The 26,982-nt window shown below is 34.9% G+C and overlaps 2 protein-coding genes across 2 annotated transcripts; both read right to left on the bottom strand.

Moving 5' to 3' along the window:
* Positions 1–1,390: 1,390 nt before the first annotated feature.
* On the bottom strand, positions 1,391–11,288 carry si:dkey-125i10.3. Its single transcript, XM_087253451.1, has 8 exons — positions 11,238–11,288; positions 9,642–9,677; positions 9,443–9,560; positions 9,131–9,280; positions 8,984–9,028; positions 7,094–8,797; positions 4,840–4,945; positions 1,391–1,983 (listed from the first exon to the last, which is right to left on the bottom strand). The coding sequence occupies exons 2-8, from the start codon at positions 9,649–9,651 to the stop codon at positions 1,879–1,881; spliced, it is 2,238 nt and encodes a 745-aa protein (XP_087109577.1). The 5' UTR covers positions 9,652–9,677; positions 11,238–11,288; the 3' UTR covers positions 1,391–1,878.
* Positions 11,289–17,984: 6,696 nt separating this feature from the next.
* Positions 17,985–25,039, bottom strand: agtr2 (angiotensin II receptor, type 2). The gene is given in 3 exon segments (NM_001013350.2): positions 17,985–19,556; positions 20,871–20,942; positions 24,879–25,039. A coding segment is annotated over 1 exon segment (1,083 nt). The 5' UTR covers positions 19,506–19,556; positions 20,871–20,942; positions 24,879–25,039; the 3' UTR covers positions 17,985–18,422.
* Positions 25,040–26,982: the final 1,943 nt, after the last annotated feature.

The raw sequence follows: 26,982 nt of genomic DNA, 5'->3' as shown, positions 1-26,982 counted from the left end.
AAAGTGAAAATTATGATTTTTAAAAAGTAAAATTCTGAGTAAAATGAAGAGATGAAAAGTGAAAATTGTGGCTGAAGAAAGTTAAAATGGCGAGATTGTGATTAATCTAGATTATGATTATTATGATCAACTTTAAAAATTCTTATGTTAATCTGAAAATTGTGAATTAAAAATTTTCAATTATGAGATAAAAAGTTGAAATTGTTACTACAACTTGATCAACTTGACAGTTTTAACTTTATAAATTCTGATTTATATGTGAAAACTGTTAATTAAAAAAATCTAAATTATGAGTTAAAAATATGAGATAAAAAGTTGAAATAATGACTTAAAATGTCAACTACAAGATAAAAGTAGACAATTTTAGTCATAATTATGAGATAAAATAAAAATCATGACTTTTATTTTGTCAATTTGACTCAAAATTAGAAGTTTAAAAAGTTTAATTTACAAAATAAATTACTGAAATTATGGCTTAAAAAGTCAAAATCGCAAGATTAATGTTGTTTGTCATAATTACAAGATAAAAAAAGACCAAATAACCACATTTAAATTTAAATTGAGTCAAAATTATGACTTAAAAAGTTGAAATTATGTTATGAAAAGTTGAAATGAAGTCCAAATTTCAAGACAAAAATGTAAAATTGTGACTAAAAAAAGTTTAAATTATGGTTTAAAATGTGATTTTATCTTGTATTTTCATTATTTTTTGTTTGAATTACGAGAAAAAAAAAATCTGAATTATTATTTAAAAAGTAAAAAGTGTGGCTTAAAAAGTCTATAATATGAATTCAAAAATCTAAATTATGAGATAAAACTATGTAAAATTACGACAATTATCTTCAAACTTAAAAGATAAAATTTGTGATTTTGCTTTAATTTTTTTTTTTAATATGGCAAAATGTAGATGATGAAAGTCATAACTTTGACCTTTTAAAGCATAATTGACTTTTTTCTTACCTGGTAGAAATGTGTTTCCATACAATTCTATATATGCCCATGGTTCCGCCAGCAGGTCTGTGTGTACGGATCTCTCATTCTAAAATACAAGCGTGATTTCAGGAGCCGAAGCAACAAAATTAATCTAAGTGATCCATTCATATAATTTTAGAGACATTATTTAAGGTCGAAAAATGTTGATTTGGAAATACAAGAAAAATAGTTATTAGTAAGAAAGATGACAAATATGTTGATAAGAAAGAGAATTACTGTAATAAACCAGGGAATTTAGTCAGTAGGTATAATCAACAATGATAATTTACTAAAATAGATATACTCATGTTCTGTACAATAAACCTATTTAATGATGATCTGATGGGTAATCAAATGTACTTTATATTAAACGGTGGTTCTAATGTACATTTTTCCAAAGACACAGAAACACACAATATTGATTTATTAAAAGTATTTAAGTTGGCATATTGACAACACCTAAAACGCAATGTATGAGACAACTTTTTCAGGCTGTGACAATAAAACCATAAAATTCACCAAAAATACAAAAATATAAATGAACATCAAAAAAAACACATTTTATCAGTGCGCTGCAAAGGAAATCTTTTGAATCAGTAATAATTGTGTCCGAAATTACACCCAGTGCCGCTATAAACAACATGTAAAATTGTTTGTTTTGTAGCTGCACTGTAAAAAGCAATGAGTTGACATCAAATTATCAGGTAAATGAACTATATGCATTATTATAAAATGTGTGAACTGAACAGTTCCGAGTTTACTCACTTGTTTAAGTAAACTAATCACTTTTTACTGTGCTGTAAATAAAGAAATATTTCCATCCCTTATTGCTTAATTCAGGCACACTTAGTTTCAGACTCTGTAGTGTCAGTTATCATGTTGACAAGTCCTATCGAGGAAGAGCCATCAGCGCTGGAAGATTTGATCAAAGCATTTTTCACAGAGGACTTTCCCAGCATGGTGGTACATAGATAAAGAGAGATCCCCCAGAGGACTGCTGCAGCCATTACACTGGAAAAACACACAGCATTACTGAGCACTGCAATGCACTGTGGATGCTCAGAGAAAAAAACAAGAGATGCTCTATCTAGAAATGTTAAATCTCTCATGCCATGCCAAATGTATATGACTTTCTCTCTTTAGATGAATGCGCCAAATTTTAAAAAACAGCCTCTGTGAAGCTATATAAGGCAAGAGTGCAGATCCTCCAACGTAAAAAATAAATGAGGCAAAGTGAACTTTCAAAGTGCATTCAGTTTTTTCTACTAAAACTCATGAGACAAAGTATGACAATTTGCTGGAACCAATGATTTAATTTGTGTATTAAAATTACACTCAACCCACATGTAGTTTACCTACACTAGAAACTGATTCACTTTTATTTTTGAGCAAAAAAATAGCAGATCACTTCCAAATGCATGACACTGACAAGTAATAACATCTTATGTATATCTAAACGTGGTGAAATAGACTGGAAAATACAGTTGGATTTTGTTGATTTATTAAGAAATGAATGTGGTATGAGCACAGAGGAGGATGTTTTTAGACTGATGAAAAATGTTGATTTGCAAAAAAGAATCCAGGGTGGTTGTTGCATAACAGTAAAGAATCTGGACTGTTGATGAATAAGTTTGAGGTTCAGATCTCAATAAAGATTAGCTGAGATTTCATGGCTGTAAAACCTACTGTTCACTGGCAGGCATTGTGTGGCTTGCTTGCGTATTTCAGCATGGTATTAAAGGGATAGTTCACACAAAATTGGTTTGATTTTGTTCCTACTATTTATGTCAAGAGCTGATTTTTTTTCTAACGTTCTTCAGAAAGACATTGTAAATGAGAATGCTTTCACTTTTGGGTGAACTCACTCACTATCCTTTGGCTTTGTACCTAATTTATCAGGGGTTGCACAGCATAATGAACTACCAACTTTTGGGTGAACCTTTATTGCGACTCGTGAACATGATTTAGTAATACATTACATTTTTGCAGAAACACTAATGCTAGCTGAATGTTGATGTAGTCCACTTAAAGCTGACCCTTTTACTAGATAAAAAAAAAATGGAACAAATCCTTTAAATATATAAATGAAATGTTTTGGATACAAATTCACCTGTCTCTCAAAAACAATTAGCAGTGATTGATTAAATTACTTCAGTGGTTAAACTAATCAAACTAAGCTCTAAGAACAATTTTGCTCACTTACTGTCCTTTGGCTTAGACCCTGATTTATCAGGAGTTGCCACAGTGGTATGAACCACCAATTACTACAGCATATGTTTTATGTGGTGGATGTCCTTCTTTTGTCTACTTTGTTCCGCTTTGCTCTTTCTTCTGTGTCAGGTCAGGGTGACTGTCTACTACTGGCAGTACAAAGTATTGTCATAAGAGTCAGCAGTGTGACACACAAGTGTTATATTGACATATTAAACAAAGGTGTATTGGACTTTGTTTGTCTCCGAGTATTGGAAAAATGAGTAATTAGCAGAATTTTAATTTCTAGGTAAAGTAAAGGCTTATGTATAATTTCGCCTGGCATCGCATTGGAGACATCCGCCTCAAAAAATGGATGAGGCTTTTATACTTGATGTGTTCACCATTGTGATAATCTTTAAAACAACAGGAGGCGGTCAAAAGAAACACACCGTAAAATCAAACGAATTAACAAGTATCTGGAAGTTTCCGCAACTACGTCAAATCATTAATATCATTTTTTTTTAATAATCTAATTGTTTTTAGCATTTTTCTAAATTATTTTAATGATTATCAAACTTTATTGTATGATTTGCTTTTGTTCTTATCTCAGACAGTTATACCTATAATAGTTTATTAATATAATATATTCATCAATGGCAAGAGAACATGGGTTGCTCTACAAATATATTTTTTGTTATGGAAAGAATAAAAGCCAAAAAAAAAAGTACACTTACTAAAAAAATACTGATGTTTTTTTAGATTTAGCCCACTTCTCAATTCAAATATTACTGTATGGCTAGTTTGTGTCCTCTACTGATATGCTAAAACGCCAATAATGGTCCAGCATTCCTGACCATTATCACCAACAAAGGCTTGAAAAACACTTTAAAATTGTAAAAAATTCATTAGTGTAAAACCTATAAATGGTGGAAAAACATAGATCTGTAATTCTGTAACAGTCGCCATGCGCATTCAAGAAAACTAACAAACACGTCGAGTATAAACCAGCCTTAACCCTTTAAAGGGATCTATTTTGCCCCTTTTTGTAAGACTTATTATAAGTCTCTACTTTCAGCACTTTCTAGTTTCAGCGCAAAAAAAAAAATTTAATTAATGTTTTATAACTCTTTGAAACTGCCCCTTTTGGAATTTAATCTAAATTGTGTTATTTTGGTGACTGTTGCTTTAAATTCAAATGAAATGTGTTCCCAACTCTATTTTTCAAAGAGGGCTGAGCTAAAATTGCATATGGGTTTACATAGCAGCTAATTCAAGATGACTTACTCTGGTGTGTCTATGCTAATGAGGGATTGTCACTAATGGATGGGGCTTTCCCTGTCTGACAATACAAATAACAGGAGAATGTCAAAGTGTTTATGCACACTGTTTTTATCAAGTGTGATTGCGAGAATAATAATTAATGAATTTGTACAATCAGAGGCTGGCTATATTCACACGCTGTTACCACATAAGTGTGTCTCAACACTTTTAAAAGTGATTTTTGCATAACATAACAAAAAAAATGCATTTAATAGGTTTTTTTTTTACCTTGTTTGATCTTTCAGCAGGTGTAAATACAGAGACAAAGGATTTAAAACATTTTTGAGAAAGCATGAGACACTGGCTTCTAATCCTGACTGAGTACAGATGAAGAAGAGATTTGAAGAAATAAACCTTTAGACAATCTGGATGGCAGCGAATGTCAGGAATGTTGATGCTGATTTTCACATTTCCATTTAAGGGCAGCTTGCAGAATGAACACATGGTTTTACCTTTCACACTGCAAAGAAACACACAGAAGACCTCATTAAAAATGACACTCTACTAACAAGGGTAAAAATATATGCAGATTTAAGTAGGACAGGTCAAACTTACTGTACAGTGATTTTACAGCGCTGGTGATGCTTTGTGTACTGGTTTATACTAATAAACTATACCGTGTTAATGTCATGATTCCAAGGATGAAATACTTGAAATGTTACTGCTTTAAAAATGAGTAAAGGAAAATACTATGACACATACTCTGATAGAAAATGCTGGCCAAATCATACACTGTGTTAACGATTTTTGTAAATTGCACAGCATTTAACTATAATATGAACTGTATTTTACTGTAGGACAGTTATGCAGTTATACTGCATTTTAAAGTTGCATTGTGAAAATTTGTGTATATTTCACAATAAAGACATACAATACTCCAAATACATATACAGCAACACAAATGGTAAAAATCCAGTATTTTGTTACTGTAATTCAACTTACAGAAAATTGTAGGCGAACTGCTGCCAGTTATTTACTGTAGATCCTACAGGAAATTGTTAACAGTGTAATCATTTGTCATTCCTCTTTCTGATTCTTTAGATCTCACTTGAATAGGTGCTGTCTGGATAACATAAATGGTGAATTTCAGATTTGATGTTGCTGAGACTACCAACTGAAATGGAATATTGAGTAGAGGGCGGGACTTTCTTTTTTGTGCATCATTCTGTCATCGTAAATGTTGTGAAAAAGGAATTTTTTCTTAAATGTGATATATTAACTGAACTTCTTGAGTGTGAGATGTTTTGCATACTAAGGAAGCATTCATGCAGAAGTAGATAAAGCTTGTCTAAAATTAACTTGAGCTCTGGAAGAACTGAATCTTCTAGTATATACCATATCTGGTGTATACCAAAGGCAGCTCGCCCTATATGCAAGTGCTATTCAAGTTCATGTATGCAGAGAAGTTTTGCAGAAAAGAAGAAGTATGTATGTGTGTGGCCAATAGAGGACTGGAAAATGATTGACAAGTGATGAATTTAAGGAAACCTTATGTTAATATAGCTGCCTATATAAGTGGAAATGAAAACTGTGCGCACTTTCTAAATGTAACTTTTGCATTGCATTGAGGATAACAGAATTCTGTGAATCAAATTATTTATTTGTATACAATAAATTGGTAATATGTTAAACATCGAACAAAACCCTCTTCTAACTTTTATTAAAGAACACGCATGGTATTGATTAAATAGTCCAACACAAACTGATAGTTGGATGGGTGTGGTCAGGTCCGGATTAACCAATGGGCATTATGGGCACAGGCCCAGGGGCCGGTCAATTGGTCATGAACCCGGTTCGAATCCAGCATCTGATGAACACGTTCTTTTTTTTCCACACTACATATCAGATTTTGCCTACTCTTCATCACAAGGAAGACAAGTAGGAACCATTAATAAGTGTGTGTATTAACGAAGACTCAAATTCATAGAACTTGATTGGAGGGGTGTTATATCCAAATCATATGCATTGTAAGTTTGTAAGATTTAATTTTAAAAGTACCCTTAAATATAAATGTTAGTCCTGCTTTTGTGAACTTTAAAAAGTTTATAAAAATCCATTAATTTTCACAAGTAATAGTATGTATTAGTATTTTCTTTTTTCAAAGTGTGCTTTAAATGCTTTAAAAATAAGTTAAACCTTTGTAGACTAAAATATATATGTACTTGTATATACAGTCTTTTTTAATGCGGGCAATACATTATACATTAATTTTATTTAAAAATATTTTTATTAATCTTATTTTTCAATTCAACTATAGTGGTGCGGCCAGGTAGGGGGCCTACAAGACATTGTGCCCAGACGTCTCTGAATTCTTAATCCGGGCCTGGGTGAGGTTAAGAATATTGTGGCTGAAGCCGTTGAACTGACATCAACAGAGAAGCACTGCCACTCCAATCGCAAAAACAAACGTTCAAATTTTAATTGAAGATTACCAAAACTTTTTTTTTCTTTAGTGGATTAACTTGCGAGGATTAATTATTCACTTAAACAATAACAATGTGCTCTAGTAAAATAAATACTGTGAAATTTGATTTCACGCATATTTTAAGTATACATACATTGAACGGTTAAAATAAAAATGAAGCTGTTTTATAAATGACTGACTTACTTCAGTGCAGATTCTTTGTTCAGCCTGTTTTTCTCTGCTGCCACTAGAGGATCTTCATTTGCTTTAGCTGATGAATCTGCAGTTGGAGCTTTCAGAGGAGTCCTGTAATCATTTGTAGGCAGGTTTTCTGCTTGTCTTGGTTTGAGTTGAGCTTGTGCTACAGGTGCGTGAGCTGTTGTTACTTGTTCAACTATACCATCTTCTTTATTCTCTGTGGGCAAACTACCTGATGGTTTAGACTGATTTTTGACTAGAGTTTTGTCTGTTGTCAGAGGCATCTCTTCTCTGAATTGTCCTTGATCTGCTGAAGCTTTATCTGCAATTGCCTTCCCTGTTTCACCTTCAGTGTTTTCAGGCGCCTTCGCTAGTTTTTCTATAGGTTTGACTATTGGTTTCTCTACGACACCATTCTTCTGCATATCTATTTGTGTCTTCAGTGGTGCTTCAACAGGCTTGACTACAGGTTTCTGTAGTACATCTATTTTTTGAACATCTGCTGGTGTTAATGGTTTGTCTACAGGTTTGACTACTGGGTTCTCAATTATTTCCTTTTTAGAAGTATCAGCAGTTGTTTTCAATGGCTCTTTTGCATTTTTGCACGTAGATTGCTCCACTGTGTCTTTTATAGGAGATTCTTTAGATGTCTGCAATGTTTCTCCTGAAGATTTGACTACTGGTTTTTCCACTACACTTTTTACTTGTGTGTTCTGTGGTTCAATGGCAGGTTTGTTTGTGGATTTCTCCTCTACATCCTTTTTAGGTGTTTCTGTAGTCGTCTTCAGTGCTTCCTCTAAAGGTTTGATCTTCTCTACTATGCCTTTCACAGGAGCATCTGCAGGTGTCTTCAATGGTTCTTCTGCAGTTTTGACTAATGGTTTCTCCACTACATCCTTTTTAGGAGAGTCTGTAGATGTCTTCAGTGCTTCTGCCAATGGTTTAACCACAGGTTTTTCCACTATGCCTTTAACAGAAGCATCTGCAGGTGTCTTCAGTGCTTCCTCTAAAGGTCTTTCTACCTGTTTCTCCACTGCATCCTTTTTATGAGTATCTATAGATGTCCTCAGTGGCTCTTCTGCTGTTTTTACCAATGGTTTATGCTCTGCATCCTTTTTAGGAGTGTCTGTAGAAATCTTCACTGCTTCTTCTAATGGTTTGACCACAGGTTTTTCCACTATGCCTTTCACAGGAGTATTTGCAGGTGTCTTCAGTGTTTCACCTGAAGGTTTGTCAACTGTTTTCTCCAATACATACTTTTTAGGAGCGACTGCAGGTTTGTTCAGTGGTCCTTTTGTAGATTTCTCCATTACATCCTTTTTAGGTGTATCTGTAAATGTCTTCAATGCTTCCTCTGTAGGTTTGACAACAGGTTTCTCCACTATGCCTTTCACGGGAGCATCTGCAAGTGTCTTCGATGGTTCTTCTGTAGTTTTGACTAATGGTTTTTCCACTACATCCTTTTTAGGAGTGTCTGTAGATGTCTTCAGTGCCTCCTCTGATGGTTTGACTACCAGTTTCTCCACTACATCTTTTTTGGGAGAGTCTGTGGATGTCTTTAGTGCTTCCTCTGTAGGTTTGACCACAGGTTTCTCCACTATGCCTTTCACAGGTGTACCTGCTGGTGTCTTGAGTGGTTCTTCTGTGGGTTTGACTATGGATGTTTCATCTACATGTGCTCTCTTTGCATCCTTAAGCACAGTATGTGGACTGTAAAACATTCAGAAAAAAATATGAAGCATTTACCTCTACACCTCATGAAATATTAAATGCTGGTGTAGTCAGTAAAGAATGCAAGAACATCAGATTTCTGCTTCAGTTGTTGCATTTCCAACTTCTATTTTAAAACAAATATAGGATACAAGGCCCTACTCAGTATAGACAAATGTACCTAACCTTTTAGCCAGATATGATCCACTTTTGGCTGGTGTGTTTTCAGGCCTAAAGAAGCACAGATTGTTGGAGTTAATGCATCAAAACCTGCATTGAATGCAGAATCACTGAATGCAGTAATTGCAGACCAAACAATAAAACAGCGCTCACTCAAATTTCCTCAAAGTTGAGGTGACGTAAGAGTTTCGAGGGGGTGTGGATGAATCTGAACTACTCTGTGCACATGGCATGATGGAGGAAGAAACTGGACTGCTCTCAGGTGGTGACTCATTCACAGGGTTTACTAGTTTTATTGGTTTCCTGGTAAAGAATAAGCAGGAAAATGTTAGATAAATTGAGCGTTTGAAGGAAAGAGACAATGATGTTAACACTGACCAAACTTAGTGTTCAAGGAAACAAGACCATTGTTTGGTTGAGACTACCACTCTCATCCAGCAGATGACAGTGTAGGTGTGCATTTACCATGGTTTTTCATCTGACTGAGTCTCCAGAACCTCTTGAGATTTCTTAATCCAACAACCATCTTGTTTTAAATTTTTTCGAACTTTTGTCGCCTGTAACACGGCCTTCCTGTTGACATCTATAAAAATGAGAGAAAACTCTCTTTTAGTATATTTTTACATGCAAAAATGTTTGTTATATTGTTTATGCATGCTTGTACCACTGGACATTGTGGGATCCTCTTCCACAGACAAACCTACATTAGAAATACAAGATATATAAAAGAGATTTAAAAGAGATATTATGCAGCACTCCCAAGTAATCATTATCTCTCCTCTAGTTATTTTCTAGATATAATTATCTAGATAATTATATAATATTTTATGTACTTGTGGCAGTACCTCATTCAAGAACAGCTTTGTTTTGGCACAAACAGGTGCTGCTATCACCCTTTACTCTCAAGAGATGCATTCACATAAAATAAAAAAATGTTGCACAACTGCATTTTTGTACTGCGCGTTGTTGCGTAGGATGCCATCCAGAACAAAATCTCTGGTGCTGTCAGTCATACAATAAAACGTATTGTGTAAATGTTTTCTTCATGCACGTTTGGAAATTAATTTCCCTTAACTGCATTTAGTGGACACGTGTTTGTTCTTTATCACTAAAGTGGTGCAGTTAAACAGCTAAAAAATAAATTAAAAACATAAGGACAATAGCGAGGAAGAATGCCACGACAAACACAAATACAAGAATAAAAAGTAAATGTTTGAAGGTTTGTTTTTTGGCACATGCTTTATTATGTATTCAAAAGTGAAATACCAACATAAATTACATTAAGATGAAATGAAACTATCCTCCTACATATTTCAGCGAAGTTAATTAGCCCATGATTTAAATAGCAACGGTCACCGTAAACAATCTTAGTCGGACTAAATCAATAATTCATTTGATTAAATACCGTGTAAACACTTTACCCCGACTTGCCCCAGTGTTGTTGCTGTAACAATTTAACCATCACGCATGTCATCCATCCACTGGCTTTGTGGTCGGCGTTGTGCGCATGCTCCAAAAGACAGCGGTGACGCGCGATGATTACTCAAGTAAACTCAATATAATTATAGATTTTAGACCATAGCTTGTACGATTTTGACATACAGACAGTATGTAGTACTGATCAATGTAGTGGCATTGATCTTGCAACTTCGTCAACGAAGGTACACAGGTAAGACTAGGATATTACTTATATTACTAAACTTAACCCTCGACTGTTGACATAAGCAAAGCATGATTTTGGCTGATTCATGTGCCTTTCAAATTGTGACACCTGAACACACGTCAAATGTCAGTTTGCAACATGTTTCTCTATAGTTGTGATAACATTTCTGGCCCTCACAAGATTAGCTAAAATTGTTGCAGGATCAAAAAGCACATCACACATGTATCGGTTAAGTCCAAACATAATGGCAGGATGTCCTCCTCACTTCCCAGAATAGTGAAACCATCTTCATTGCTTATTTTGTTGAATTGTCATTGATCACAGTCAGGAAGAACCCCTGCTACATAATCCAAACCCACTCAAACAAAAGCTCTCCAACACTCACTGAAGAGATTTTACATTTTACAACAAGACCGTAAAAGCTGCATTAGTGAGCTCCTCTTATGTATGCAGTCATTGTTATCTCTGTGAGGACATTTACAAAAGGACCCATTTTGACTGTTCTGTATACACACAAATGACAAATATGAATAAATGCGGAGGGCTGTGCATTTCTCTGTTGCAGTGTGTGCTCTAAAAAACAACTGAAGTTCTTACCTGTGTGTGATAAGCTGTGCAGTTTGGTCTGAGAGTGACTGAAAACTCACCAAACTGCAAACACTTGAAATGCACTGACAAAGACACAAAACACACACCTCCCTCGCATGCTTGAACCCACCTCTCTCTCTAAAAAAAAAAAAAAAACTAAACATAACTCTCATTCAGACACCTGTGAATTTATTTCCTTGATGTAAGATAGTGATGTTGTCTGTATTTGTGTGTGTGTGTGTGTGTGTGTGTGTGTGTGTGTGTGTGTGTGTGTGTGTGTGTGTGTGTGTTCTTCCAGTCCAGGAACTCTGCGTTCTGTTCTGCTGTTGAAACACAGACAAAGTGAGACAAATGTATAGACTCCAACAGGTACAAAATCCATCTATTTTCACAATTGTACAGTGTATGCATAACATGCTTACTGGAAACTGTAGGATTAATTATATGAATAGATTCCTTTCATCAGTCAACATGACAAACTTTTGATCTCACAAACACACACCTTTGTTTCCATGTTCTGGCAATATTCAGTAGGCTTAAATATTATTTTCTACTGTTTAAAGCAATGTTTCTCAACCATGTTTCTGGAAGCCCATCATCACTGCATGTCTCCTTTGTCACACTTATTACAGGTTTTTCAGTCTATACTAATGAGCTGATGATCTGAATCAGGTGGGTTTGGTCAAAGAGACATGGAAAATGTGCAGAGCTGGTGGTCCTCCAAGAACGTGGTTGAGAAACATTGGTTTAAACTATACCCTAACCCAGGGGTTCTCAAACTTTTCAGCCCGCGGCCCCCAAAATAGCAACACCAGAGACTCACGACCCCCTCTAAGCTCAGAGGTAGTTATAAGCATACAAATATTGCACACAATGCTGCACACACATCAATAGGAACAATATAAACAAGCTTATTGACAACACAAAAAAGTGCAACAGTCTATTTTTTAACATGATTATTAATTTGTTTGATTTAATATTATTCTAACTTAATGAGAACAGTGAGTACAATGTTTATAGCACGAGACTATTCTTGGTTTAATTTTAGAGACTTGGAGCCACTTGGAGATTTTCCTCCTTGTTCAGTCGTGGCCTTTTTTAATGTATGTAAGTGCCATAAAGGTGTCAAAGTTTAACATTGTACCGTAAAATCAATCTGCTGCAACTATTGTTGTGATGTTAATCTAGCATAATTACCCCAGGGGTCCCAATCCAATGGGAAAAAAAAATTGAAAGGCTGATCATTTTTTTTCCCATGTTTTTTATGTAACTAATAAAAATTAGGTAAATATTAAATATATTACAATATATATTCTGCAGGTCATGGATAAAACATGATAGTTTAATAAAATATATGAGATTTTTGGAATTACCAAGCGACCCCCCAGGGGATCCCTTAATGAAAACCTTAAAAGCAAGCTGTTTTTCTATTTCTTTATGCCTAGCGATCATATTGTGGGGAATTTTGTTCTACAATTTTTAGCATAAAAAATACCTGAACCACACAGAAATCCTCGCCAAATAATCTGAAATCTGTATTTTACAGTACGAAAAAAAGCCAAATGAATTCCAGTTGATGGATTACCGTTTTCATTTTTAGAATTTTAAAGTAAATCATGGATTGACAGTCACATATTTGTGTTCATAATATTAATCATATTAGTAATAAATACATTTAATCATCATTTGCATATTTACAAGAAGAACAAAGGCATAGGTGGGGATTGTCCCTGATGATATAGTGCAAGCATGATTAAGCTCCAACCATTTCTTACACAAACCTGCTTAGTAGTCTCTAGTAGACTTAAACACCTTGATTAGTTGGATTAGCTGTGTTTGATTAGGGTTGGAGCAAAACTGTGCAGAGCTGCGGCCCTCCAGGAATCGAGTTTGAGACCTATGCTATAGTTAAGTTGCCATGGGTAATTTCCTAATGTTTTTTATAATAAAAGGAAGGATTACTTCAACCGTATTTACTAATGCATTCTAATTTTTCTAAAATGTATATTATTTTAACAAACCTTGCCTTGATTTGCACGCTGATGTCTTCTGCTTTGTCCCCTATTCGTAACAAGACACTGAGTATATTTTTTAAAAATCTGTTTCATTTACAACATTCAATTGAAACATTTCATTTTTGTCTATTTTTGTAGATCAACAATAAAACAAACAGATAAAAGTTTACATTAAAGAGCCCCTATTATGCAATAAAAAAGGTTTTATTTTGTTTTTTGGGGTCTCCTACAACTGGCTGATCTGCATGCAAGGCCAAAAACACTTACATTATCATATAATATGCATTTATTTTTAACTAATTATCCCAACAACTCCCATATGATTCGTTTAGCGATTCATTCCCAAACCCCTCATTAGTGCGATGCTAATCTGCTCTGATTGATCCGATGACCCAGTCTGTGATTGGTCAACTGCGTTCAGCACGAGACAGAGAGAAATGCCTCTATCAACATTGTTGAAGTAGTCCAGAGTGCAGAGTGTATGTGAGAACCCAATGCAGGAGTGCATTTAAACAGTGCAGTTAAACACCAGCATACTGCTCTATTCTTAACCATAAGTAATAACTGTCACACATTTAGTATTAATCCACACAGTGGCAAAAGCTGACCTATTTTTAACTTGACCGCCACACTTGTGTAGAAACAGGTGACGGGGGCCATAGCAACGACAAAAGGCTCAGAAACGCATTAAGATCCGTAAACAAAGCGACCCGTGTCACATTTTTTACGTGGTTTTAGACGCGATTTGAAAATATAAAGAGTTAACCAGATACAGTACAAGCCACATGGAGCGGTTACAAGTAACAAAACACAATTAAATACATATGCAAGCTAGAGAAAACAAGGAGGCAACTGTTTTAGTTTCACACTTAAGTTACACATGTGAAATGGAGGAAGAAACTGATCCATGAACTGTGTACTGTAAAGTTCCTGTCAAGCTTTGACAAAGCTTTATATATCAGTAGTCTTTTCTGATCCTTTCTTTAACCAACGGCCCATAAATCCCCATTCGAAACACTATGAGTCGACTCTTTTAGAGATGAATCAGTGGTTTTCACAGTGCACTTTAAGATTTAAACCTTAGCTGGATATTACAGCTGTGCTACACACTGCATGGAAGGTCATTTTCAAAAACCCATAATAGGGGCCCTTTAAAATAGAAATGAGAATCTCAGTTGAAGGCATTCTCCAGCCCTTTCCAATCATTTTTCCTATGGCGGACCGAATCAAAGGATACAAAGGGCTAGAGTGAGTTAAATGTGCCACAGTATTTGACATTTTGTAGTATGGAAAGTGAAAACTTTCTGTTTACCATTTCACCATATGTATGTTTGTGTGAGTATCAGCAGATCAATGCTGTATGGAACAATGGTGATGATAGAGTGGTTATCTCATCAATTTTTATTAAGATCTGAACCTGAAACTTATTCATCAACAGTCTAGATTGTTAAAGATTGTGCAATAAGTTGCCCTGCTTTTCTTTTGCATATCAACATTTTTCATCAGTCTAAAAACATCCTCCTCTGTGTGCTCATACTGCATTCATTTCTTAATAAATTAACAAAAACAAACTGTATTTTGCAGCTTGTTCTACCATTTTGTCCATTATGAAATGTATTTTGTTTAAAGAATTGTTTTGTGTATGATTTTTCAGTTTGAAATTAATGAATGAAATCAAATGATCTTTATGAAAAAAATGAAGTATGTACTGTCAGATGGGAACATTATTATGTTAAGGTTAAGAGAAGAACTTGCATCAGTGGAGCACATAATTAGCATCCAACTAACACATTAGCAGAATTCCTGAAATGCAAAAGGATTGTGAAAAAAAACATTACAGAGTATGAACATGTACAGCACCTGTGCCTACAGGGGACAGTAGACCTTAGTTAACCCAACTAATTAAGTAAAACATGAGAACTATGTACTACACGACTAAACTACAGCCAGAACTCTCAGAGACAGATGGAATCCATTCACTGCAAGAAAAAAGAAAACAGGTTCTTCCAGATTCTGTACTGTACTGCTGTTTAAGTGTGTCCATTACTATTATTACAGCAGGTGTTCAAACAGTTTTAGAGAATCTCAACATCTACTTTTAAAGATAAGCGATACAGGTCACTGGGACAGAGCAACATGCAAATTCTAAAATAAAACAGCTGTCATGATGATGTTGATCGTTTCAAAAACATTAAGGGCATGGAGCAGGTGCAATATTAATGGCAAAGAAGAATGAGAACAAATGGTTCATTTTAGCTAAAGAGCCCAAGCAGGGAATGAATTGGATTAACATCAGACATCACCCTCATAAACTGATCATTTTAAGCCTTTAGAGCAGTGGTTCTCAAACTTTTTTTCAACAAGTACCACCTCTCTCCAAGTACCACATAATGCCCAGTGTTGAAATCCAGTAGCGTAGTAGGCCTAATTAAACAGCTACAGCTTGCACAGTTAAAAATGAGGCAGATTAATTTCTAACTAGAAAAGTAAAGTTCTAGAAAAGTAAAGTTCCCTTGGCCCCCATCCCCGCCTATGTAGCGAGTTTAGTTTTTAAAGTAATTTGCGTAAAAGACACGATGCGTAGCCAAAACTTACATGCATAAAACCAAATTCCCATGCGCAAAATATTATATATATATATATATATTCACAAAAACAATTCACGTGCACAAAATAAAATATACATATTCATAAAATAGGTTTTACAAATGCAAAACACCAACAGTGTACAAAAAGTTTTGAATGTTTAAAATGTGCAAGTTCATCCTGAATGAGAAATATGCAAATCCTCTTTCAAGTATGACTCCCCTAGAAACGTGTGTGTGTGTGTGTTTTGAGACTTTCCTCGCAGAAGCAGAAGGTGACTCGTACCTTTTAGCCAATCAGATAAGAGCTGTATTCGATGTGACCCACACCTTTTGTGCAGTCTGATCCTCTCCAGCATGGCGAATGGAGAAAGAGATTGCCAGGTTTTCAAACCATTAAATTCCCTGACTTTCACTGACTAAACACTTAAAGGGGTGGTCCACTACAATATCATATTTTAACTTGAAAATGCAAAGCCCAACCCGGATGCTCATAGAAACTAAAAAAAATGAAAAAAGAGCAATTTTTGACTTTGTATCAGTTAAACATACATCAAAAATTCACTTTCAGGTTCACATGAAGCTGAACTTTATTTTATTTTTGTTTAGAGACAAATAGAGACAGCACAGGCTCATTCTGAAAACATAGCCCAATATACATTTCTGGAGATCGCGAATTATGTAGCCAGAAGTACGTATGGCTGCATTTGCTCTTTAAAATGAATGCTACAGTGTGGTATGACACTGTTCCCTTTTGCACTTACCAGATGACCGCTTACCTTCTTATGGACAACTTTCCTGCTGTTACCGGTTTGTCCAGTTACAGTAGCTCACCATGTTTTTCAGTGCACTTGAGACGCAGAGAGAAATTGATCACAATGGCGGGGTTTGTGTCTGTTGAAGAACAGTTCCAGAAGGCAGGTAAGACAAAAACAGAAACCAAAAATAAAATAAATTAAATAACAGGAGTGAGAATTTGGTTAAATCTAAAAATGTAGTAAAAATCAGGTGAGAGCTTTTGTTTTTCTGGATTGCTTTTGAAAACTGTCGGTTGGGTTTAGAGAAGTGGGTGATCAGGTCAATCTGTGCTTTTGAAAACACTAAGGGTGCTTTCACACCTAGACTTTTGTTTCAGAAACTGTCTCATTTGCCCAGTTAGTGTGGTTCGCTTGGAATATGTGAAACCATCAACCGCGCTCGGATCCACACCAAATCAATTGGTCCGAGATCACCTAAATGAGGTGGTCTCGGCTCGATTGAAACAAACTCTGGAGCGGATCGATTGCAGTGAGAAAGCAAATGACCCGAGTCCAGCTACATCACAGTGTATTAAGGATATGTAATAGGCATACAATACATGGCTATAAGAAGAGAGAATTATAAGTAGGGCGGGATGTCATTCCTAGCGATAAATGTGCGTTTTCATATCTAATACGAAAGTGAAAGCATGCTGAACTATTCATGAGAGCTGTTTATCCATTAGGAACATTAACCGAATTGCAGTCTAGCCAAGGGCTATGCATGAGAGAGTCTTACCTCTGATTTATATCTGGTGGCAAAGTCTGTGGACGTGACCATTCAAAATGATAGCGCAGCTTTCTGCTTATAATGTCTTATTGCTCATCGCCATTCATTAAAATAAGGATGCATAACAGCTGAGAGGGACTCTGCAAAATAAACTGTGAAACTGACCAAAGTAAGGAGAGTAAACTCACACGTGACTTGTTTTAGCTTTTTTGGTCCGTTTAGAAACTTTGCAGTGTTTAAAAACATAGCTCCTGGGACATATTTGGCGCTCTTCAGAAATGTATATAGTGGTACGTTTTCAGAATGAGCCTAGGTTAAATAGAGAGGTAGAAAAATTTAGAATTTATAAATTTTGTGATAAAAGATCTAAATTTTTCCTTGCAGTTTCTTTGTTTTTTTTTCAGTGCTGCAGTAAAATAAAATTAGTTGTCCACTGTATTTATTTGCTTTATGTTGCTGTTGTAATCAGACTCATATCAAGATATATCAACCTACATATTAGTTATTAGCATCTAAATATAAAGAGTTATCATCAGTTACTAAATCAGACAAAATTTCCATATTGGTGCATCCTTAAATGACAGACACACAATCTAATCAAGTAAATCACAGATCAAAAACAACGATGTTACTGACTTTAAATCACTATTTATTTATGATGCTCCATTATAATATATTTATAATTCAATTTACGAGGCATTATAATAAACAGCTTATAGTCTGGCCACATAATGCCATTAAAACAGCTGTATAATGAAAGACATTTCTTTTGTCAACGTGGAAAACATTAAGACTCAAAACCTTGTCCATTTGCATTATCCATGGCTTGCAAGGGAAAATGAGCAACTTCCGCATCCTAGATAGAGTCTAGGCCATATTTCAAAATTACGTAACCAAATGTTGTTTATAGATTCTGCTGCTTATCACAACCACAGCTTGATTAGAAATAAGGCAAGAACAACATTATCTAACACACAAATATACACACAATCTGTCAGACTGTGGTAAATGATACTAACATAGTCCTCTGCAGTTTGTAATGATGGAGCTTATAGGTAATGATAGATTTACGAGCTCTGCTGATCCAGAATCTCCATAGGCACCGATTCTTTGAGGTCACTCAGTTTCCTGGAGAAGGAAGACAGTCTGGTGCTGATAGAATCTCTTTTCTGTGTCAGCACATCTCCATAAAACTGCCACAGCTTCTCCCGGAAGTGATTTCCCACAAAACAGTACAGGAAAGGGTTTATGGCAGAGTTGGAAAAGCCCAGACAAATGAAGTATGGCAGGAGCTTATCGATTGATTCCTGAACCCAGCAATCTATCCTCACTCCCAGCTGTCCCAGAGTTTCAAGGAATGCCAGCACGTGGAACGGGAACCAGCAAAAGAAGAAGGCCAACACAACGGCGACCACCAAATGCAACACATGAACCAACCGGCCAGAGTCGAGCTCCAGGTGATTGGGAGTGGCCAGTAGGTGCACAGCGATTCGGCTGTAGCAGGTCGCGATGACTACAAATGGCAGGAAAAACCCAAGAGTGTTTTTGGCAAGAGTTAACCCAGTGTGCCAGTAGCTGTTCGGGTAAAAAATAACACAAGCCGTGATGTTGTTGTTTAAAGGGTGTATGTCACGAAACACAACTGTTGGCAAGGTGGTCAATGCTGCCACGACCCAAATGAAGCCACAAACACATCTCGCCTGTTTTATGCTTCTGCTGCTTTGAGAATGCAGTGGGTAGACGATGGCGTGATATCGATCCACACTCATACAGGTGATGAAGAATATACTAGCGTAGACGTTTATCGTTATTAGACCCCCACACAGCTTGCACATGATCTCCCCAAAAACCCAGTTGTAATCCAGCGAGTAGTACACAGCCCAGAATGGCAACGAGGTCAGGAACAGCAAGTCCGACATGGCTAGATTAATCAGATAGGTGTTGGCAACCGTCCTTCGGCCTGAACTGTGATACAACACACACACCACCAGCATGTTACCAAGAAAACCGAACAGGAAGATGAGGCTGTAAAAGGCAGGGATCACCTTCTTCTGGTACTCTGGGGTGGATGTGTGCTCACACGAGTTCGTCATATTATGGTGGAATGACCCATTGGTTGAAGTCAGGTTGTAGGCGGAGTCTGGTTCCATGGCGTCACTGTTGATTATGCAGGATGATTCTGGAACGGGAGTTCTGATGTTCTGGAATGAAATAAAAAGACTTTTATGTGAAGCAGAAATGATGTAAAAGATTCCTGATCTAAGCCAAATGTCAAATTCACTGACTTTTCAATGACTAAAATGCTGAATTTTCATGAACTATCCACTTTAATTTTCACTTAAGAGTGGCAAGGCTATTGTTACTTAAAACAGGTTTTTGTAAACTGCTGGTCACTGGAGATTTAAATTTTTCAGACCATTCTCTGTAAACCCTAGAGACAATAGGTGACAATCCCAGCAGTTTCTGAAATACTCAGACCAGCCCGTCTGGCACCAACAACCAAGCCAAGTTAAAGTCACTTAAATCACCTTTATTCCCCATTCCGATGCTGGTTTGAACTGCAGCAGATCGTCTTGAGCAGGGGTGCTCAACCCTGTTTCTGGAGATCTACCTTCCTGCAGAGTTTAGCTCCAACTCTGAGCTAACGCAAATAAACCAACAAAATAGAATCTGAAGTAGCACATGGTAATTAAAGACAGGTGTGTTTGATCAAGGTTGCAGGTGAGCTCTGCAGGAAGGTAGATCTCCAGGAACAGGGTTGAGCACCCCTGGTCTTAACCATGTGTACATGCCTAAATGCATTGAGTTGCTACCATGTGATTGGCTGATTAGAAATTTGAGTTAACGAGCAGTTAGACAGATGTACCTAATAAAGTGGCCAGAAAAATTACTAAAACTCACAAAAAATTTATAGAAAAATTACATTTCAATAAATGGAAAGTAAAATTTTAAATGATAAAATTCATGTTTCATATTCCATTACTTGGAACAATTCATATATATATATATATATATATTTATATAAATCCCTGACTTTCAATGTCAGGAATAGAGCTTTTCAAAAGATTAAATAAAATCCATGACTCGTGGCAACCCTGAATGAAATTTATTATTCTAGCTTTGGAATAAAATGCTAAATCATTTATCATATTCCATTTATCTAAAACCGTTGCTAAAACTTCCCACATAAAAAAACACAGGATTGTGAAACTCCTAAACGTTTCGCCCAGAAGCAAGAAAGAAAAAATCATAAAATAGCCATAAATCACAGGCAAAATTCTGCAGGTTGCCAAAAAATACAATAATAAAAAAATCACTAAATAAAAGTGAGAAAATATCTCTAGTGAGCTGAAAAGCGTGCGTGAGTTTCCATAAAATGCTGTAATCCTCCACGGACATTGAAAACACTTTATTTAAAGTACTCGTCCCATGGCAGTGGACCAAGCCTCATTGTCTGCCTGTTATGTTATTAGAGCTATAAAACAGAGAACAAAAATCCCAGCGCATATACTGACCGTGAACAGTCCACTGGGACTGATGTTGCAGCATCCTCTCTTCTACATCTCGTCAGTGTGAGAAAGGACTATCTGTGAGTGTGAGAGACAAATGTGAGAAAGCCAGCATGTAACTATAACTCTGGTTAGTTTGTGTCCAGCACAGATGTGTTTTATAGCTCTCGGTAGGCTGCGCGCAATACATCTGGTTACTGTTAACATAGGCGGGGGGGCACATGAAGAAATTTGATTGGCTGGGAAATCAGTTTTGAGGTCTACAGGGGGCCGTACGAGCAGGATTCAGTCCAGCTCTTCAGTATTATATGACACAAAGTAGGTATCCAGTCATTCTTGTCATATTTCTCCAATGAGCTCAGGTAATATATGTGTAATTAAGTGTTTTAAACTGTTTTCTACTGTTTCTATCTTGTCTGGTTTTCTAGTACAAATTTAAACCATTAAACGTGACCCTGGTCTTATTTTGCATTAGTATATTTGTGTTAATAGCCAAAACTATATTGCATAAGTTACAATTATTGATATTTATTTTATGTCAAATAACATTAGAATTCATTCATTTTCCTTCGGCTTAGTCCCTTATTTATCAGGGGTCACCACAGTGGAATGAACCGCCATGTGTGCGAATTATACATTGACGATCGGGTGGTCAACTTTTTCAATGATGTTAGTTTATGTAATTCATGCTTCATTGAATCAAATGTATGTATTTATTTAAATTACATTTAATTTATTATTAAAACGTATTTAAGTTTTCAGTGTTTTGTGGGATATTTGGTGTATTCTGACCTACAGCATCTGATTAGCTACTTCTAAGGTTTACAGTAAGTCAAACTGCATCTAATTTGACTTTACTTAGGCTATATGTAGAAACAGCTATTTTAAGAGAAAATAGTCTTGTGAACAGTTGCATTGTTTATTGGTGCTCTAGATCTGCCGTTTCAGGTGGTTGAATACGTTTTTTTCAAGCAGACTGATTGGCACGATTATTAAAGAGCTGACCCTCCTTTACATGTTGTTTTGATGTCTTTCAGAGGGATCAAGCGTTTATTTGGGGGGGGGGGGGGGGGTTTATCCCCCAAAACCCCCCTGTAATTCGCATCCTGCTGCCAACTATTCCAGCATGTTTCACGCAGCAGATGCCCTTCCAGCTGCAACCTAATAACATTAGAATATTAAGTAAAAATCATGTTCAATAAAGAAAGATTTTACATTTTCTTTATAAGTTTAATAAAACATTGTTTTTGTTAGTATGCATTGCTAAGAACTTAATTTGGGCAATTTTAAAGATAATTTTCTCAATGTTTACTATTTAATTAACCTTCAGATTTTATTCATTAATCTGTATCTTGGCCAAAAATCCTACACTGTAAACTTATATATTGTGTACACAAATATCATTTGTGTTAATTTCGTCAAACTTTTAGAGTATTAGTAACTTAAAAATTTCAAGTTCAGTTATGAAATCACTATAAGTATAATTAACTTAAATTAAGTCCAAACAAGTATAAAGCTACTCAAATGGTTTGGTATTCCTTCTAGCATTAGACTTAAGTTAACACAAAAATGTAATTCTTTCATAACTCATTCGATTAGAGTTCTGCTTAATATAATCAGTTTATGAGTTACCATAACTCTTTTTTAATGAGCCAAAGTAACTTTTAAAAATATATATAGGATAAAATGACTTATTTCATTTAGTGATTTTTACTGTTAAATCAATGGAACGATGACTTATTCTGCTTTCAGATTATGTACAAATATCAATTTCCAAAAATGTACACTTATGGCTGGTTTTGTGGTCCAGGTTGACAAATCATTAAATGTTTTCTGTTACATTAAATAAATGTTGCTGGAATTAGTTTGACTCAAGTAAAAAAAAAAAGTTGTTTTAATTATAAATGGATTTTAATTTGACATTTTTTCCAGAAAACAACACATATTTACTTTAAAATGTTGTTAAAAGGCTAGATTAATTTCTCTAATTATATTTAGAATGATGTATTGACGTCAACATTGCGTTTCATTTATTTTATTCCTTAATTAATTTCTTAATGCCTTCATAAAAAGGCCTACAGAAGTCTATAGAAATTAATTATACCCTAATAAAACACACAGAAACCCATATCTGCACAACATATAACATATTTATTGGTCAACAACAAAAGCAAAAAACTAAAATCTTACTATTTTATTTGTAATAGTACAAAAATTTTATTTTTAGTACAAAATTAAAACATCATTAGACATGAATTGGTCTTATTTTGCGTGGGTATATTTGTGCAAAAAGCCAAAAATACATTGTGTGAGTCAAAATTATCAATATTTATGTCAAATAGCATTAGAATTTATTCATTCATTCATTCATTTTCCTTCAGCATAGTCCCCTATTTGTCAGGGGTCGCCACAGCGGAGTGAACCGCTAACTATTCCGGCATATGTTTCACGCAGCAGATGCTCTTCCGGCTGCATCCCATCACTTGGAAATAACATTAGAATATTAGGTAAAAATCATGTTCAATCAAGTTTGTACATTTTTTTCCGCAATAAAAATAAAGCATTATTTTGATTAGTAACATGCATTGCTAAGAACTTAATTTGGACAAATGTAAAGATGATTTTCTAAATTGCCCTCAGATTTAATATACTGTATCTTGGCCAAATATAATATTCTAACAAACAATAAATCAATACAAAGATGATTTATTCTGCTTTCAGATGATGTACAAATCTCAATTTCCAAAAATGTACCCTTCTGGCTGGTTTTGTGGTCCAGGGTCACAGATTAAATGTTTTCTGTTCTATAAAGACAACTGACTGTATGAGCCAAAGATAAACATTGCTGCAATTAAGATTTTACTTAAGTATGTATATATTTAATATCTAATATACTTTTTAGTATGTTGTTTTTATTATAAATTGATTTCAATTTGATATTTTTTTCCAAAAAAACAAGACAATTTTACATTAAAGTTCTGTTAAAGCGCTGAATTAATTTCTCCATTTACATTTTAGGTGATGTATTGACATCTACATTGTGTTTCCTTTACTTTATTCCTTATTTTCCCTTCTTAAAAATGCATATAAAAGTCTATATAAATTATTTCTACCTTAATAAAACGCTCATAACCCCATATATAACTATGCTGGTCAATAACGAAAAAAAAATCAGATTTTTTCTTTTATTTGAAAGTAATTTTGCTATTTAAGGCTGGTGTCTAAGTTTCAGTATGTTTAATACATTAGGAATCTGCCTGTGTATCCAATTTTCTCATAAATCAAATATGTGTCATGATTATTCATTTCTGAAGATTACCATTATACACTCTGAGACCTAAATAATCCTCACAGCTGTTGAAAATGATCCCAGTCATATTTCAAAAGTTGCACATGTTCTTAATCAGAATCCTCCGCCTGTCAATTTAACACGGCATTTCTGTTGAAGTCATCAGAAAAGCTTGTAGTTATCTAATAACATAAGTGAAAAAAGCGAAGAATTTCTCAGATGCTCTAAGAGTATAATCATAGAAACTATCTTAACTATTTCCCTCATTTTTTCATATCTTATATACCACAGAGAAACAGCAAGACCAAACCCGCCTAGAGGGAAAATACTCTCAAGTTCGAGACTCTCAAACTGAATCTCGGCTAACTGTCTAAAAGTGCATTTGTAATTGAAATGAAATACAATCTGATTTTCTAATACACTGCAGGAAAGACAGTAAAAAAGTGACTCCTGAGGCAAAGTACACATGTATCAAGATAAATACTTTAGACTGCTCTGGCATCATATTGATTTATGCTTCAGTGTAAACTGCAGTTCTAAAAGGGCTGACTGTAAAAAGTGTTTTGTAATATCTGAAATGATACTTGCAACAGAGATTTCCAAGATCTCTTTCTGCTTTTACATTCAAGAACTAAAGAAGTTAGAGATTTATCTAGCAAGATGACTTAATTTAAGTGCACAAAACATTAGGAAAAGTAAACGCAGAGCTCTGCAGCTCAACGTACCTTTCAGTTTCCGGTGAAGAGTTATGGAAAGTCTTCAGTCCCTCTGAGCTGTCGATAAACCCTTGGCGCACGTTTCCCGAGAAAACCGAGCCAAAGAAAGCTTGCTTTAGCCCCCAGCAGACTTTCCCATTGTGGAAGTGGAGGCGATTCTCTGCATGTCTAAGTATATGAGGGAGTAAACAGCCAACCAGATGTAGGATTTGTCAAATATTTTTTACGTCCACGTTCGTCCACTGGGAAAGAGAGGGTGGAGAAGGATGTTGTGGGGGAGTGTGAGGGAGAGAGAGGAGAGAGAAGAGAAAGAGAGAAGTGTCCTTTTCCTTTTGGCCCATATAGAAATATGATACATGGAAAATATGCTGATTACCTACAGTATATGACAAGATCAAATTTGAACGTTATTTTACAGGTAATTGTCTGTATTTTTTTACAGAATTTTCCAGTTTTTTTCATTATATCATGGAGTACCTGTTGTTTTACAGATATTTTCTGTGATTAAAATGTACCATTAAATTTACAGTTATTGCTTGTTTTTTGGTATTATGTTTTTTAATTGAAATTTCCTGTATTTTCAGAGATTAACACATAATTTTACATTAATATTTACAGATTATTCCTGTAAAAATAAGGGAACAAAAATTCTGTCAAATTAATTTTAGTACCATTGAAGGTAGTTATCATATGAGGATTAAAGTGAGGGTAATAATGCCAAATAATAATTAATATTAGTAAATAACAGCCTATATATTTATTTTTGTTTTATTTTTATTTTACTTGTAATATGTTTTTATTATATTTTTCCACAAACGGTTGGACTTAAACTGCACAGAGCTGCAGCTCTCCAGGAGTTTGAAACTCTTGTTTTAATGTTTCATTTTATATGAGTTTAGTTTTTTGTAATGCATAGTGTATAAACGGCTCTAAATAGTTTTTATTCCCATGCTAAAAATGAACTACAACTCACACACACACTAGTTTCTGATTGCTGATTCTTGTTAGTGAGCGTTACGATGAGGTTTCCTTAGCTGTGTTTGACCCTTTGCTTTGTTTGCCGCCTTTATGCTTGGGATTATATGTATGCACCTGTTTGTTCCTGTTTCAACCTTTAATTGCAAGACAGTTCTCTTAATAAACTGCCATTTGATCCTCAACTTTGTTGTCCTGGCGTCGACACTAACCTTGTTTTTGTTATTTAAAAAAAAAATGACCAAATGTGTTATTTGTAAAAATGAAATAAAAAATTTGATGTATAACAGTTTTGTTATTTTTTCAAGCAAATAATTTTGGAGTTTAGCCTACAGATCCTAAAATATTTGTTAAACTATATTATAATTTATAATTATATTTACAGTGTTTTATGACAACAGCCATTATTTGTACTTAAGCTATTTTTAATAATTCTTTTAAAGGTTTTTTTTATTTTAAAGGTTTGTTTACAGTGTATATTATATGTCATATGTGCAAATTTTTTCTAAACATTGCACAAATGTCCATTTCATAATTTTTTTCAACCATTGCAATTTCAAATATCTTAGATAAAATTATGTGTGTGAATAATATTTTAGTTAATACATTTGAACATGATCAATATCATCATATATATGAACATATATGTACATATCTGAAATACTTCAGCTTTCAGGCTGGTTTTACAGGGACTTTAAGATGGTTTAAGAGGGGTTTAGGTCACCTCCATGCTGGTTCCAGAAGGGTCTTGCTCATTTTCTGGCTGTTTTAGATGGGTTTTGGTCAATTCTAGGCTGGTTTTAGAGGGTTTTGGTTTTGGTCATTTCCAGGGTGGTTAAGAGGGGGTTTGGCCACTTCTGTGCTAGTTTTAGAGGGCTTTGGTGATTTCCAGGCTGGTTTTAAAAGGGATTGGCCACTTTTAGGCTGGTTTTAGTATTTTCCAGGCTGTTTTTACAGGGGCTTTGGTTGCTTTTAGACTGGTTTTAAAGGGGCTTTGACTTTTTCTGGCTGTTTAAGAAAGGTTTTGGTTACTTCTAGGCTGATTTTAGAATGTTTCATCAGGGATTTCACTGTCCTTCAAGATTTATATTATAAATTTAAGAAGTTATGACTATATCCTGTTGACTAGAAAGCAATT

Source organism: Danio rerio, chromosome 5, assembly GCF_052040795.2.
Source record: "Danio rerio strain M-AB ecotype USA chromosome 5, GRCz13ab, whole genome shotgun sequence".
Lineage (NCBI taxonomy): Eukaryota > Metazoa > Chordata > Actinopteri > Cypriniformes > Danionidae > Danio > Danio rerio.
This window is presented reverse-complemented; position numbering and strand designations above follow the sequence as displayed.

Bases quoted from the DNA above. Each gene is read 5' to 3' on its own strand.
- si:dkey-125i10.3 (XM_087253451.1), bottom strand. The intron at 8,798-8,983 runs GTTAGGTACATT...AATGTTTTACAG, and splicing joins GGATCATATCTGGCTAAAAG to TCCACATACTGTGCTTAAGG. The intron at 1,984-4,839 runs GTTTATTTCTTC...GTGTTTTTCCAG, and splicing joins GCCATCCAGATTGTCTAAAG to TGTAATGGCTGCAGCAGTCC.